The sequence below is a fragment of the Salminus brasiliensis genome, chromosome 10 (genome assembly GCF_030463535.1).
Source record: "Salminus brasiliensis chromosome 10, fSalBra1.hap2, whole genome shotgun sequence".
NCBI classification, from domain to species: domain Eukaryota; kingdom Metazoa; phylum Chordata; class Actinopteri; order Characiformes; family Bryconidae; genus Salminus; species Salminus brasiliensis.
In genome coordinates, this window is record NC_132887.1 from 7,191,838 (window position 1) to 7,208,910 (window position 17,073).

A 17,073-nucleotide genomic window follows, 5' to 3' on the forward strand; every position below is an offset into this window, starting at 1 on the left:
TGGTCTGTCCACTTATCTCTTGATGCACTTGGAAAGGCTGGAAAAATCCGAATAACTTCTGCAGTGGTTTCCATGGTAACACCTCCCCTCCAACCCCAATATACCACATTGTCTTCTGTAGGTAGTTTTTATCTCCATGACAACCAGAACACTCCAATATCCCAGTTTAGGACTGGAACGCTGTACAGTGAGAGAGAGAGACTCAGCAGGGGCCAGAACGGCGACTGCTTGGTGGAGCCATTCGACGCTTTCAGGAATGGAAGGGTTGCGCTTTTCTCGTTCCTGCAGCTTTCTGGGTGCAGCCAGGTTCGGAGGCTGGCCTTTATTTTTGTCCCTTTTTTACTTTAGAAAATGAGTCAAAAAGCAGATATAGCAGTTTTCCTGTGCCGCAGCCCACACAGCACTGCACTAAAGGTGCCCTGTGCACTACAGATATATTGATCTGTGTTTGAAGGGAAAAGGGAAAATGAAGTCCCAGATTGCCTGTCTGTGATGGCCCCAGCATGATGATGCTGTCCATCTTCACTAGAATTAAGCCCTCACTCTGCCCCTTCAGCACTTAATGGCTAGACAGATCCATTCTGCAGATAAACAACAAAGAAATGGTCTTGGAATAGCTTGGACTACTTCCTCTGTAATGGTAAACACGTTAATAAGAACACGTCTACCAATAAAAACATGCCTAATAATTAGAGATGCACCGATACCTCTTGTTCCTTTCCAATACTGACTACCGATACCAGCTCGGACTTAAGTACTCAATAGACGGCTAGAAATCCTGATATTTAGGGTGTTCAACTTTTTATAGGTTTGACTTTTTATATCCCATCCTAAAAAAGACACACAAATCCTGAGAGAACAGTGTTTACCGTTGAGGAACTGCACATTTGAAAAGTTTCAGAGCTATAAAAAAAAATACAACTCACCACAATGCAGAAACAGGTGCAGGTAAGGAAGCATAACCTGGCTAAGCTTCATCAAACAGCTTTTAACTGGTGTTTAAATTCACATTTCAGGGCAGTGAAAAACCACCAGCTTAGAAACTAGAAGTGCTTCTGCAGCGATTTCACACTCAGGGTCACGCCTCGGTGTGAAAAGCTACTAAACTTCAGTGTGTTTCCTTTAAACAAGCTGCTGAAACTCAACTTTTGGTTTCAGAACCAAAAAAAAAAAAAAAAAAAACAGCACATGGAAACAAGAAGTGCTGGAAATGTAAAAGTTTTATTAGATTATTGATGGTAATAACCATCAATTTCAGTTTATTATTGGCATTTACTGGTTGTTTAAATGTTTGGTTTCATAACAAAGGATGCAAGCAAAAATGTTTTATGTTAAATAAATAAAGAAATATAGAAATAATAATAAAGAAAGAAAGAAAATAGAGTAGGGTGTCAGTAAGCTTCATGGTATCTGTGCTCTCTATTGCCAATACTGATACTGTGTACTGATACTGTGTGTAAGTGCCAGCAATTGCCAACACTAATAATAAACCATAATGATTGATTAATGAAGTGTTGTTTTAAAGCCTGTGGTTGCTAGGTAGCAGTGATGTACTCCATCTTCATTTCCCACTGTTCTCTTTTAGGAAACTTGCATAAAAAAGTTACATCACCTTGCTTACAGTATCGCAAAAAATCACAAGCTAAATAGTGACCTGATTATATTAGGAAGTTATTAGCATCAAACAGGCAGAAAGGCAGCATGGATACACAGCTGAAGCCTTTTCCACTTTCAGGCAGTTGCTAGGGTTACTACGGTTACAGTTGCTATGGGGTGACTAGGGTGAAACTGCTTTTGCTAGGTGGTTGCTATAGTGCTTCATGTGGTGTACTGTGAGTGATGTTGCTTCATGGTTGCAGTGATATCCTACGTGGTTGACATGGTGTTGCTAAGTGGGTGTTGGGGGGGGGGGTGGTCACTAGTGCACCCAATTCATCCGTGGGTGTGTGTGTGTGTGCGCGTAGTAGGAATGCCTTGTTACATGATCTCCTTCCACACACCTGTTCATTCAGGTGTTCATTCAGTAGATGAATTTGGCTGTGTAGAGGAATTTACCGGCCTTCTCTGTTTCCTGCTCTCTGTAAAGCTCACTGGAGCGCAGAATAGCAGGAAACCCTAACCGCGCTCACTACGACATAGCAGCATAGTTTAGTACACAAACAGTCACCTGATAGATGTAGGACACACACACACACACACACACACACACACACACACACAAATGTACATACGCACACAAGGATGCTGTATCCAAAACAGTGAGGTCACCTGCAAGTCCTGCAGCAGTCACGGCTGTCTTACCTCTGCAGAGATCAGCTGGTGCCAGGTCTGACTGAAGGTCAAACAGAGGTAGCCCAGGGAACAGGGAACTCTGTAGGAGAGATGATTTGATTTCATTCATTCATTTATTAGTTTAGGTGTCCTACTTCTCTCTCTCTCTCTCTCTCTCTCTCTCTCTCTCTCTCTCTCTCTCTCTCTCTCTCTCTCTCTCCCACACTAAGGCTGTCTGAAGGTCATTTCTGAAGGCCCTCACACAGTGACTCACACTGATGTTCACATGACAAGCAGATTAGTTAAATAACAGTTGGTGAATAACAGGGCAGCAATAAATGATTCGATTATTAGTCTATTAAAATTTCGATTATTGAAGCAAATTGTGTCTATCATTGATTATTTGGATTATATGTCACTTAGTTACCAAATCAGCTTTATAATTTAAAGGATAAAGGATAAAGGTGCACGTATTCGTCACTGTACAGTGTGGACTGTGCAGCGAAATGTGTCCTCCGCATTTAACCCATCTGGTAGTGAACACACACTCACACACACACACACGTGTTAGGGGCAGTGAGTACACACACACACCCAGAGCGGTGGGCAGCCAACTCCAGCGCACATGTTAGCCGATGTTGTTAGGTGCATTTGCTAACTAACAAAGACCATACAGATGAAATTGCTTATTCAAAAATTCACTGTTTTTAATAAACATCCCAGCTAATATTAAAGATCAGTACAACTCCAATATTTCTTTTTCTTGTTAAAATTTAAAACCAGGGATATGCAAAGTAGCAGCAATAAAATATGGCATAGCTATGCCGCTTTTTTTTCAATTATTTTCAGATCAGTAAAAATAATAGGAGGAAAATGTGAGACAGTATTTTGTCTGTTTGAGAGTATTTAGTGTTTCTGCTTTTTTAGATTTTTTTTTTTTTTTTAATAAAAAAAATTTAAACAAAAAAAAAAAAATTCTGCCCAATTCGGACCGCCAATTACCCAACCCGCACATACCCACCACACCCCCACTTTGGTCTTTACAAGAACTCCCATTTATATCTCAGCCAGTGGACTTCTCCTCATTTGTAACTTCTCTGGGTGACTCCCACTCCTCACACTAATACAACTCTGCTCTCCACTCACACGCCAGAGTGGTGGTTCTACAGACGTGCTGCCATACTTAATGTGTTGCCTTATGGCTCTTGTGGCTCAGTGTTTACAGACCAAACCGGTTTTATCCGTCTACCTCACTGTCTGCCTCTCCTAATAAATGCATTTGCATGCGTGAACACTTACCGCTAGTCCCGGTTAGGAATTCTCATTGCAAAACACTAATCAGCTTCCAGGGAGTTTCAGGTATTGCACTGGTCAAGTGAAAAGAAAGGCTACACTGTCTGGATGACACATTTCCCTCCTGACAGGTTGCTCGCTCTGACTCCATCTAGATTGCCGTAATGGATCCAATCAATATATTGACAGAGGCATGAAGGAGCCATTATAAATAATGACCGTGGTAAGCTAGTGATACTCAGTAACGGGATGATGGAGAGCTGCTGTCGTAGCTCAGCTGTGTAGAAAATACATCATGGTTTTGATGCTTGGGCAGTTTTGTTCACTGACAGATCATTGAAGTCCATTCTCTCCTCAGCAGGAAGTCTCTGATACCACTCTGATTCACTTTGATTTATGATCACTTTATGGTGGTCCCAAACACTGCCTTCTCTTACCTGTGTCACATGGTTCAAATGTAAATTGCTCTGGGTAAGAACATTGGCCGTAAATGTAAGTGTAATTTTGAATTTCTATTGTAATGTTCATTGGCTACGTGAATGTCATTGGGAAAAGGTTTTACATAGTAGTGCAGTATAGAAAATAAATATTTGATTCATTTAAATATATATGTATACATTAAAATGTAGATGTTTTTATTTTCAGTTTAGATAGAGAAGTAGAGAGGTTGATGGATGGATAGGTAGGTTGGTAGAGAAAAGGAAAGTATTGATCCTGAACACATTTTAGACAATAAAAAGGGCAGAAGGTTGTAGCAGTTACACCATATACAGCGCCCGAAAAAATTAAGAGACCACCTTACATGATCAGTTTCTCTGGTTTTAGTTTTTTTAGGCAATGTGTTTAGGGAAAGTAACATTTGCGTTGTATTCCATAAACCATGTTCAACATTTTCCATAAATTCCAAATAAAAATAGTTATTTAGAGACTTTATTTGCCGAAATGACAGTTCAAATAATGCAAAGATATTATCACAATTATAAAAAAATATATAATTTTATAATTATATAAAATATAATATATATAATTAAAAAATAAATAAAAAAAATAAATAAATTAGCCGCAATAATTTCAGCCTGCAGTGTATAATGAAAGTGGGAGTCTCTTAACAGTGACAGTCTGACAGTAACAGGTTATAAAGGACAGCCCAGTGCTTGCCAAGATACTCTTGGGAGCATTCAGCATTCACCAAAATACAGTATTGGAAACTGCACTATTTTCACAAGCTAAATAGTTAGCCCTAAGCTAAAAGACGAGCCACGGTTAACATGCCAGTTTCAGTACAGTTATACAGTCTGATGTGGTACTGTACGCTGTATTGCTAGATTCATGACCTTAGTACTTCAAGCTCTTCAAGTATTCCAGAACTGATGTTATTGCATGCCTTATGAAGATCGTACTGCAGTCGCTGTGCTCTGAAAGCTGTTGCACTGCTTGGATTAATGAAGTGGGATCTGGCAAAGACCGGCATCGTCCAAAATAAAGTGATTAGACTAAGCTGCACCTAGGTGTGCACGAATAACCGGATTGGGGTGTAACACTCATTAGATCAGATAATGGTGCGGCACATTCATGTGGAATGAGTGGAAATATGATATGTTATCATTATTGTGATTAAATGTGGTTAATATAATTAGCTTGCTTTTCCGAGCCTACAGTGGAGATCGTCGTCATTTTTATTTATTTATTTATTTATGTAGTTTTAAATAGTAATTCATAACTAAATGAATTCATTTCCTCTATGTTTACAGCTGTCCATTCTTGGCGAACACCCTCACACCAGCCATCCCAGTGATTGGTGGTGTGCTGTTCTCCTTTGTGTTGGGAACGTTACTCAGGACCAGCTTCAGTGACCCCGGGGTGCTGCCCAGAGCCACTCCAGACGAGGCTGCAGACTTGGAGAGACAGATAGGTGGGTCATTTTTCTCACACACTCAAATCACTATGGATTTTTCTTTTTCATTTTCCTCCAAAAAATAAAAAAACAAATCCCACAGATTATAAAATATTTCACCTGAAAAGCACAGTGGCACAGCAGCGTCCGAGGGTCTGGTTTGAGGCTGTGATGCTCATGCTGGTCCTCATTCTGTCTGTGAGGAGCTTGATGCGTTTTCTTCTGGGTGCAGCAGTTTCAGACTTCCACATCCCAGAAATCACGTTGTATCCGAATCCACCAGAAACCCTGACCAGAAAGGAGGAGGATAGATGTGGTTACTTTTAATTACATAAACAGTTATAACAGTTATATACGTTTAAAAAAAATCATACACTACATGGACAAAAGTATTGGGACAACCACACCATGCGTTCTTTCTTCTAAAAAATCAAGAGTAATGAGTTTATCTTATTTTTGTTGGAGAAATTGTCTCTACTGTCCAGGGAAGAAGTGTTTTTACTGGATTTTGGAGGAGCATTGCTGTGAGGATTTGATTGCATTCAGCAACAAGAGCATTAGTGAGGTCAGGATGTTGGATGATCATCACTCCACCTCATCATCCCCAACTCCCCAACTCATCCCAAAAGTATTGAATGGAGCATCAGAGAACACTGTTAGTTCCTCTGCTCCTCAGCTCAATGCTGGGTGGGCTTTATACTCCTCTAGCCCACACCTGGCATTAGGCATTGTGCAACAGGTTCATGTTTATCTGCTCCAGGGGGTCCTATTCAATTGGCAGCGCTTTTCTACAGGGACTAGACGGCTTAAAATGCCTTTATTTGAAGGAGTGTCCACAAACATGTGGACATGTAGCGCTTTTTGTTTACTTGTATTATTAAAAATGGTTATAATAATACAGCAATAAAATATTCAAAGAGTGGAGGAACGTGTTCCCATAGATGTGGAAATTCAGCTGGGAAGTCTCTGTGGGAATGAAACCCATAGCACCCTGACTGTCCTGTCCTGTCTTGTCCTCAGTGAACCTCCTCTGCTGTCTCCTCTCTGGGTGCTGCTGTTGCTGTACTATTTTTATTTGATGTGTCAGACTTTGTTACGTGTCAGAGACTTTTGCCTTCTCATCAAATTTGTTTGCGCGCGTAGCTTTGGCAAAATGTCCGTTTTCCGTCGGAAGCCAGTCGTGTGTAAGGCACAGATAACTGCATTGTCAAGATGCCGTGTCCATGCCATCCCCTCTGACCTAGATAATACGAGGTGAGAGGAGGTTAATCTTTTCGCTCCTCTGAGGTTGAAGTGCTTACAACAGCCCCTGCCTGCCTGCCTGGCCTGTGCTGCCTGCCTGATTGCAAGGTCTTTAAACACGTTGATGATCAGCCTGGACTGCCCCATATGGCCAAAATACAAGGGATGCACCGATCAGATATCGGCCCCAATACTAACAAAAAAATAGCTGGATAGAGTATCAGATAATTGGGCCGATCCACGGGGACCGATCCATTTACTGAACCTAGGATCCACCCAGAATAACATACAGACAGGATGCACAGATCATGACAAACAGCAAAGACTTACCGTATCGAACCCTAACCAGCACAGAGCCCTAAACCTGTCGTCAACTATCAGCAAATAATCCAGCTCGGAAAACAGCAAAAATCCACACAGCGCAGGGAGGAGGGGTGAGCTGCAGAAATGGCCAAACACTGTTTTGAGTCCCAGAAGTCCAACAAATCAACAAATTACACATCTTTTACTAAATATCAGTAAATTCCAGATATGTTTTAACATCAGCATCAGAGAGACCAGAGCTGAACTGCTCGGTTGTAGACCTGCGCCTGTAATGGAGGACAGCCGAAAGCGAGGGAGCGGGGTAAAGAAGTCACTGCCACAGCTGCTCTTCCATATAAAAAGGGCCGGGAAAGGAGGAGCTGCTTGCTCCTCTTTGGTCTCACAGACTTGAAATAGTCAGAATAGTCCTGAGCACAGAACACATGACATTTCAAGAGAAATAAATAGAATTGTGTTATATTGATTGTGTTCATTTGTTCTAGTTTGTTTTACAAAGTTAGTAAAGTAATGTTTACATCAGCCTTGTGCCTTTTGTCTCTTCCACATGGTGAGATATGGTTTCGGCCGTATCGACCGATACACAGGGTTTATGTATCGGTATTGTATCGGAACAGTAAGAGTCGGACTGATCCGTACAGAACACTAGCATTGTTTCAGTTATATTGCTTTATTATATGATCTGTATGTTTTGCAATATTTGGGTCAGTAGTGTAATATGGACATGTGTTTTAGGGAACTTTACCACAGCAGGACGAGGAGAAGACATGGAATGAATCTGTGGAAGCGCTCCCAGTCATAGTGAAGGACCAAAAATCCCCAAAAGGTTAAAATGAGACAGAATTTTTGCCAAATTGACTAAAATAATCACAACGGGTCAATCCATTTGGAAAGAGGGAGAGACGGAGAGGTGGAGGGAGAGGTCGCCCCCTCTCCTAAAGTAACACATGTAATTCAAAACGGTTGAATACATCACTTCTCCTTTGCTAAAATGAAAACTTAACCATAATCCAGTGAACTAAACTTTTATCCACAAAAACTTCATAATTATATTACTTCATAATAATGTGTTAGATGGAATCTGTTTTCGTGGCTGCGTCACCTGTGCCTAGCATCTTGTTCTTCAGCTCAGACAACTGTAAAAGGCTCTACTCTGGTGACAGCTCCCAACAGCTTAAAGATCAGCACCAACAAAGTCTTATCTCATGCCACAGCATCCATCCCTGAGAACGATCAGCCTCCATACTTCAAAGAATCTTTTACGCATCTAAAAAATCTCTGAAAAGGTGAATGAGAAGAAGTGAGTGGACGGAGAGCAGCCTTCAGCAGGTCGTCTCAGTCCCCTGGTAAACATGAATGCCGTTCTCCAGACCTGCTGAACAGACACTGTGACTCAGCTGAAGAGATATTGCTGTGGAGATGAATTATGTACTAAAGAAATGTGTCCTTGCAAATTCTTAAGGTTATTAAAGAGAATATGAGCTGGTAAAAGAATCGATACAGAATGCTGAATATGGAGGTGGTCTGTGATCGACCCTTTCTTTCTGCATTGTTTTTGAAGCAATTCACTTGCTTTTGCTGGATGGTATGAATACCTTGATTCATCGGGACACTGTAACTGTGGTTAGGTCGGTCACGATAATTACAGGATCAAGTTATCGTACAATATACACTGCTGACCTCGATATCGCCCATTGTGTTTGCTTGCATATATGCTAGCAGAGGGGTGTGTTTTAGCTAGGCGAGGACGAGTCTGTGGGCAGACCGTGACCTCTATCGCACAGGAAAAGAGTGCAGTGCGTTCAGTGACGCATACTTCAACAGTGCGCCTCCATACACCATACAGAGTGAACCGCAGTCGCCTCCAACAGTTGGGCATGCATGTGAACCGCGAATTAGCCGCGAAGGATCTACGCAGTCATACACGGCCTGTCCTTATATGACAGTGGTAACACATCGAGCATGGTGACCTCACTGGTGTTTCAGTAGAGAGCAACGTTTGTCTTCCTTTTTTTTTTTTTTATTTATTTATAAGGTTTTTCTGCTGATCTGATCCGTGACTCAAAACCGTGGTGAGTTCTGTGATCCGTTGCAGTCCTAGCGACAGTTGAAGATGTGTGGCTAAAGGCTGCACAGTTCCAGCTAGACATTTTGGAAGTGTGAGTCCAAATGGACTTGGTTTCAAAGCCGCACTCCACAGCTCCCGAGTGGGAACACTTTGGCATTAAGCCAAATGAGCGAGCAGATCCCATTAACGCGAACAAGCCGGAATGTCGCCTTTTGTTTAGAAACAGTTTTAATGTATTGATGTTTAATTTATTTAAGATATTAAAAGTTTTATATTACAATTCCAGTGTTTGAATATTCTTAATTATGAGAAGTCCGTTGTATTAGCGGCATGAAATGTTCCTAAAGTAACAGCAATAAAATGCTCTCAGGAGCGCTCTTGCAGTTAACGCTTAGTGCAGTCAAATTCTCACAGCAATGATCCTCCAAAATCTAGTAAAAATCCTTTCCCCTGGACAGTAGAGACAGTTACTCCAACAAAAGCAGCAGAAAATCTTTTTAATACCCTTGATTTTGGAAGAAACTGTTAATGAGCAGGTGTCCCAATACTTTTGTCCGTAGAGTGCAAGTCACCTTAACCTTAAATGCAGACTAGTCTTCTTTACAAGCTCCGCCCCAAGTATTTATGTAAAACTATGACTTTCTTCTGTTTACGTGACTGTTAAGAATTTTGTCCCTAAATCTATATTTTCCACTTTTTTAAGCTCTGACACTTCATAAATAATCATTGCCCATATCTGTTTAATCCTATTAGAGCTTAAGTCTGTCTGTGGGCAGGTATCAAGCTCAGAAAGACTAATGCTCCGCGCCAGAGGCTCGTTCCTTAAATGGTGTGTAGCACTCATTCAGTGAGGAACTCCTTTTCTATGCAGCCGAGCAAGAGCCCAGACAGTGGCATTCAACAGGACTGACCTACATTGCAAAGTGTCCCCACTGTCTGTCCTGCGCGTGGAGCCAGAAAGCCTGCTTGTTTGTGTGCTGAATGCTGCTGTTGAGCTGTTCTTACTCAGCTTATTGGCTCCATAGCGAAAACAATACTGTCGGATGTTTAGAGGCATCGTGTTGCCGCAGCCTACGAGGAATCTCGAGTATCTGCTGATGGGGAGCTGCAGAGGCAATAATGTGCAGTAATTGCTCAAGATTTGTGTAAAGGCTCTATGTGGGGACGGAGAATGCTTTATCTTCCATTTTATATTAAATTAAATCTTGCTGAATTGCTGCTATTGGCCAAGTAAGTCTGTAACACTGATCCTACTTCCATAAGCACAAGTGGTTGTTGGGACAGTTCCAGATTACTTCTGTGAAATGGTGAAAAAGACATTGGTGATTTGCTACACAATGAGGGCTAAAAAGACAAAATTGTATATGGATCAAGACGTCAGATATTTTAGTAATATTGCATTATATATTGTATAATAATAATAATAATAATAATAATAATGCTGGCCTTCCCCAAACACAAAGTTGGAAGCATACAATTGTCAGCTGAAATATGATTCCCCCCTCCACCAAACTTTACAGTTGGCACAATGCAGTCAGACAGGTAACATTCTCCTGACATTCACCAAACCCAGACTCATATATCAGACTTCCAGACAGAGATTTAATTAGTCACATTTGCACTGCTCCAGAGTCCAGCGACCATGTGCTTTACACCCCTCCATCTGACGCTGGACATTGCTCTTGGTGATGTAAGGCCTGTATGCAGCTGCTCGTCCATGGAAATCCATGCAGTAAAGCTCCCGGCCTCCTGATGTTCACGCCAAAGGAGGTTTGGAACGTTGCAGTTATTGAGTCGGCAGACCTTTATTGTCTTCTAAACACTATGAGACTCTGGTGACCCTGCTCTGTATGATGCTTTAATGGCAAATGTGCAGTAGAAACCACATGGTCTTGCTGCTGTTCAGTTTCATGCTCCCATGGGTTAGGTCTAATTTGTCTTATCTTCATAAAACCAAATTGATTTGGCAGATTCACACTGTTGCCTATAAAATGTAGGTTTCAAGCTTTTGTAAGCGATTTACTGAAGCACACCAACCCACTTAACATGAGAAAGTTTGGCTTCTGTATATGGAAACAGGGCAGTTTAAAAAGGATCAGATGCTCCTCTTCTCACTAATGTGCTGAACATTGTTGGGTGATGTGTCTATGGGAAGCTTATTGTCGGTGTTGGTGTTTCTGTTGCTAGCGGTTGAGTAGGATCATGGTTCTAACTACGAAATTGCAAATAATTTCGGGCAAGTTGTCCAGCCAGTGTTCCACAGGAAGTGGGAAGGATAGGTGCTAATAGTAACAGGACATGGTGTGTATAGACTCACACAGCAGGTCACAGAGCTTCTTGGTGTGGTCACACTCAGGAAACAGGATTTTGGTGTGTGTGTGTGTGTGTGTGTGTGTGTGTGTGTGTGTGTGTGTGTGTGTGTGTGTGTGTGTGTGTGTGTGTGTTCTTTTCTTTTCTTTTTTTGGCTTTAGTGGCTTTCTGTCTTTACATTCTTGTTGTACATGTGCTTCCAGTAGGTCTGTGTGACACAAGCGTTCCCCTGGGACGTGCACTCCCTACGCGTAACTTTGTTCAGTCTCTGGACTGAGCTTTCAAAAAACCTCCACCCAAAGATTATACTGGGCTGTTGCAGTGAAGCACAGATTTCTGTGTCCACAGTTTTGACTGTTTCCAGCCTTCACTCACTTACTATGCAGCAGGACTGGGCCATATGGGAAAAATAGTACATCACGATATTTTAAGGACATTTATCACAATACATGATATTTATTATGCGACATATAACTAGAGACTAAATACATTCGTAGTGACAGATCCTTAAAACTACTATTCAGATACTCTCCCAGACTGAATACAGTGATTTTTACTCAACATCTGCTGCTCTTCTTCTAATTAAACCAGTTTAATTACACTGTTAGTTATGAAAGCTGCTGCTGATCAGAGTTTATTACAGTATAGTAACTGTATAGTAACAGTATGCTCGATGTGCTTAGAAAAGCATATTGTTATCACGATAACAAAATTTATCACAATGTGATCAGATATCGTCATATTGCCCAGCTCTACTATGCAGTTACTGTACACTCTTAAAAATAAAGGTGCTGCAAAGATTTCTTTGAGTGATGCCTGCATAGAAGAAGCATTTTTGGTTCCGTAAAGAACCATTTTTGTTAGAGCTGTGAGTATGAGGAACCTTTTAAATTATAAAGGGCCTTTACATGCACTTTTTCAAACCTTCTAAATAAGGTAGCACCGGAACTGGGGTTCGGCCAAATACCAGATGTGTTTTTTCACAGGTTTTTGTTCATTTTACCACTGCTTTCACCATGGCATTAAATTAAATAACCTAAATGTATTTCGGTCTTATTTTTCAGAGAAAAACTATTACAGAGTATAAAAAATGTATTTTGATATTAAGTGAAAATGTTAACTTGAAGTGCTGTAACTTTTAATGTTTTAAATTCTGCCCTTTTTGACAATTCAGCTGAACAATGTCTGCAAACGGCCGTTCTTGAGTTATTCTCTGATACATTAAAGTCTTTCCACACGGCCGACATTTTTGCTGCATAAAAAAAAGTCTCTTACTCCATGCTGGTTGCGATTTGATCGCATAGTCAAAAATGTCATTGTTTAAATTGTTAAATTGTTAAAAATGTCTGTATAAATTACTCAGTATTTTCACTTATTCAGGTTTTTGTTTTTATATTCGTCTGAATAATTTCGGTTGCCAAATATTCAGTTAATCCATGCTTTTAAAAAGTTTTTCACCCATTCCTTTAACAGAAATGGGTCTTTATGGAACCAAAAAAATAGTCTTTGGCATCACTCAACTCTTTGTAGTACCTTCAAGTTAAAGAATGTACCATGGCGGTGTGGTCCATGCAGTGGTTCAGTGTTACTACACTACTAAATACATAACTAAATAAATGCAAAAATGCAAGAAGCATAAGTACAGAACCATGACAGCTCAACTCATGAACCCTTTGGATGCTTAGATCATTTTTTGCCTGGTTAAGATGGATAATGGTTAAGTCAAAGGACCCTTTTAGTGCCGCCTGGGACCATTCAATTAGAGTGTAGAAGTACTGAAGACGCCCATGATAGATTTGAAAAAGAACAGCACATCATGAGGATAATAGTAGTGTATTCTATGGCTCTTCCCTAACAGTATAGGCTTTGTCTTACACTGCTCCAGTTTAGGAACACCTGTGAAGATATGCTTTCAGTGTGAAACCCATCTGTTCCAGGCCGCCTGTAGACCTAACCCAGACTCACTGCTCTGCTCTTGTAGACTACAGCTTGGGATCAGTTTCTAACGCACACCCGAGCCTCAGGAGAACAGTGTGTAGACATCCTCATAGTCTTACTATGGGTGTGACAACATTGCTGTCATTCTTAAGTAACTTAAGCAAAGTGCCATTTGTAGATGATATTGTAGATGTATAGCTTCATATCACGAGACTGCACCCAGAGAAACCGCTAAACCTGGTATGTCTGAGGTTAGTCTCTCAGCCCATGGTACACAATACCTACACTTTGGTTTGTTTGAAGGGATCAGTGTCAGTATTGGAAAGGTCAGTGTTGGAACAACAGTATCACAGCCCTGACACGAGTACAGGCAGTAGAGAACGCAGTAAAACAACCTGCAGATGTTATTCTTAGGTGGCATATCAGTGTCTATGGGTATGGGTATCCGATTGGTCTCAACAGAATACACTGGACTGGATATTGGAGAGGAGAAAAAATTAGAGTAGATCAGCTCTGACTTTGAAACGGCACACACTCGCGCTGAAGGATGTAATGTTGGCTATGCATTTCTTACGATTGTAAACGGCCATCTTATAGCAGAATTATGCTTGAATTGTATTGGGTTTTTTAGCTCCTGGGCTCCCCTACAGTTGGGAGGTGTAATTCACTTTTACTCCACTGCAGTAAATACGAAAAAAAAGAAGAGCTTCATTTGAAAATGGCTGATTTTAAAGCTCAGTAGGTTTTAAAAAGAAATTTTTACACCTGTATTGATACCAGGGGGGATACCGGGTCGACACAGCAGCACAAAAGATGGTATGTGTGCTGCACAGATCCAGTGATCTGGTGTTGTGGGTTCAGTCCTTGCTCTGGTCTCTGTCTATGAGAATTGTGGTGTGTTCACCCTGGGCATGCATAGACTTCCTCCAGATGCTCTGGTTTCCTTCCCTCCCCCACAATAAAACCTCATGGTATTTGAATTCACTGTACTAAATTCCCCCATATGCAAATATTTCAGTAAAATCCTTATGGTCAAGTCTGTTCCCTCTGCAGCCATCTTTGCAAGGCCGACGGGCAGTTATTTCCAGTCTGAACATTGCAGATCTCCACATTTGGGGGCGGTTTCCTTTTCTCACGGTGTAACCAGCAAGCTGATTGAAGATACATGCCGTGAAGACGATATAAGCCTCACCAGGCAACCAACACCCTCTGAGGAAAGCACCGAGGATTTTCTGACACATCGGCCAGCAGACACCAGCATTGCTCTGGAGTGCCCATGCCTAATATGCATGAAGTGCCAGTAGTGACAGTGCCTGACCCCAGCCACCCCCCCCCCCACACCCTTCCATATTTATAACGTCTCTGGTGAAATACAGTGTGGGTGGTACCCTGAAATGTACTGACGCCCTATTTAGTGGCTTTGGAGCCCAGTGAGAAGTAGATCAGTCGTATTGGAAAGGTAGGTAAATGGTATCGTCTCTCTAGCGGTTTCTCTTGAGACAGTAGTTTCTAGTGATGATATAAAGGAGTGGTTTAGTCCGTAATTAAAAGTCAGTGGTCACTGACCTCATACTAGCAGGTGTCTAAAGTTTGCTTATAACGCCTTCCGTTGCTTTTTCAGGACCAGGCGTGGTGTGTAAGAAGGTTCGATCTGTTGCTTCCTTGATTGTTTCTTTCTTTGCAGTAAATAGTTTTGTAGAAGGTTCTCTCACGTCCGCTGCATCTTTATCTTCTCTGAAGGCTGAAAGCATGGCATTAGTTTGACAGAGGGGGAAAAAGTGAACAGGAGAGATCTCTGGTAGAAGGGACTGAATTGAGCTGTGACAGTAATTGTACAGCCAGTAAAACGCAGCAGACCGAAGAAGACAAAAGGAAGTGCTGGCTTCTCTTTGTCTGATTCAGTGACCGTCTGTGCAAGGATTTCCTCTGTGGCTGCAGTTCGCCTGTGGCTGCTCATCAGTCTCATTAGCCTAGTTTATACCCCTCCTGCGCTGGGGAGTGACAGCAGCGCAGCAGCAGTCCTGCTGTCTGTTCCTATTGGCTGTAAGCCCAGTGGTGTTCCTAATGTAATAGTAATACATTGGGATTCAGTGATGAGATGGTCGATATGCAATATGTTTCACAATTATTTGTTTATTTGAGGTTTGATGAGGTAGAACAGGGAAAGCGTTTGCAGAACCACGTTAAAAATTGATATCGGATGATGAATGCATGGCTTTTGGTTCCGAATATTTTTAAGCATTTACGACATCCATGATATGCTCTATGATATACTTTTTTTTGTGAATTTAAGCTCAGTGTGATGCATATTAGACTATACTGTACATTATTTTCTCACTGTTAATAATCCCCCTCTGAACATGCTGAATGGGGTCATGTTTAAGACATTCTCACTTAAGCTACCTATGCAAAACAAAGACAGGGGGGTTATTCTTCCCCCTTACCCACCCCCATGTTCAAATCTTGCTAGTTCAGGCAGTCCACACTTTTCTGGCTCCTTGATGTGATTGTGGTATTGATTGCTGAGATACTACCCTTGGTATCCAAAAAACAAACATACTTGAATAGGTGTAGTTATCCAGAGGAGCCGCCGAAGCTGTTTTGTGCACAATGGCCAGATCAATCCAGCTGATGATGTGAAGACTGGAGTGTGGGCTTTTAGAAGCTCTACAGAGAAAGCTGAAGTGTCCTGCTGATAATGGGAGAGTATGGGAAGAATGCTCCTCAGTGGCACATTTACATTGTGAAACTAAGTGAATTACACAATGCTGGGGATTTTGCTGTAATAACGTTGGCTTTGCTTTACGGTTATCTGAGAATCTGTTTTAATCATCGACTGCTTCTACTTCTGCTTACAGACGGCTTATAACTACCGCTATTTAATAGAGTTGCTGGTCTGCTACAACTTGTGTGGAAATACTGTGGTTGGTTAGAGTTACTTGTTTAGCTGAGGTTAAGGTTATAGAAGTATTGGAGTAAGTGATGGGTAGAAGGTTAGAGAGGACTTGAGTTGAATGTTATTTAAAGTAGAGCTGGGCAATATGACTTTTATTATATCATAATCGTGCTTAAAGAGCTTTTCATTACAAAGTGTAATTGGTCCCACTTAATTGAATAGAGTGCAGCATATTTTGAGTAAATATCAATATATATTATATAATTTTTTATATATTTTTTTAATATAATATTTTTGGATAGCAGTTATTAGAAATTTACGGTGTTGATGCATTTTGTCGACGACAAAATATTGCAATAAATATTCTATCATAAAATATGTCTAAACAGCATAATATAAAAAATGTATCACATATTAATTAAAATTTAATTATCACACATGATAGCAACACTAAGTGGAAGTAATGTGACAGTGCTCTGTCAGGACTTTTGTAAATGATTTGATAATTTTAGCTCTGGCTCGTGTTTCCTTTTGTGTTTTGTCTGAAACTTTACACAACTAGTCAAACTTCAGTTTTCGCTGCTCCTGAGTGACGCAGCTGTCTAAGCTCTGGCCCCATTATCAGGAAATCATCAGTTCCATCCTCCGCAATGCCACAGTCATTCTTTGCCGGGACTCCAAGAGAGCCTTAATCTTCCCCCATCAGTCAGTAAGCCAGTGTGGACGTCTGTCAGCTGATGTAACACAACTGGCAGTTGGTGTTCTCCTGAAAGCGTGTTGAGCTGTCCAGTGATTTTGCATTAGTGGCAGATTGAAAAGCGGCAAAGACCGCAAAGTGAC

The 17,073-nt window shown here is 41.1% G+C and overlaps 1 protein-coding gene across 3 annotated transcripts in view; it reads left to right on the forward strand.

Annotated features, from left to right (window-relative positions):
* The window catches only part of LOC140564044 (palmitoyltransferase ZDHHC14-like), a 69,737-nt gene that overhangs the window by 17,027 nt on the left and 35,637 nt on the right, over nt 1-17,073 (forward strand). For all 3 annotated transcript variants that reach the window (XM_072689088.1, XM_072689090.1, XM_072689089.1), the window contains exon 3: nt 5,316-5,476. In XM_072689088.1, the coding sequence (XP_072545189.1) occupies nt 5,316-5,476 (161 nt within the window). The remainder of the gene's footprint in view (nt 1-5,315; nt 5,477-17,073) is intronic.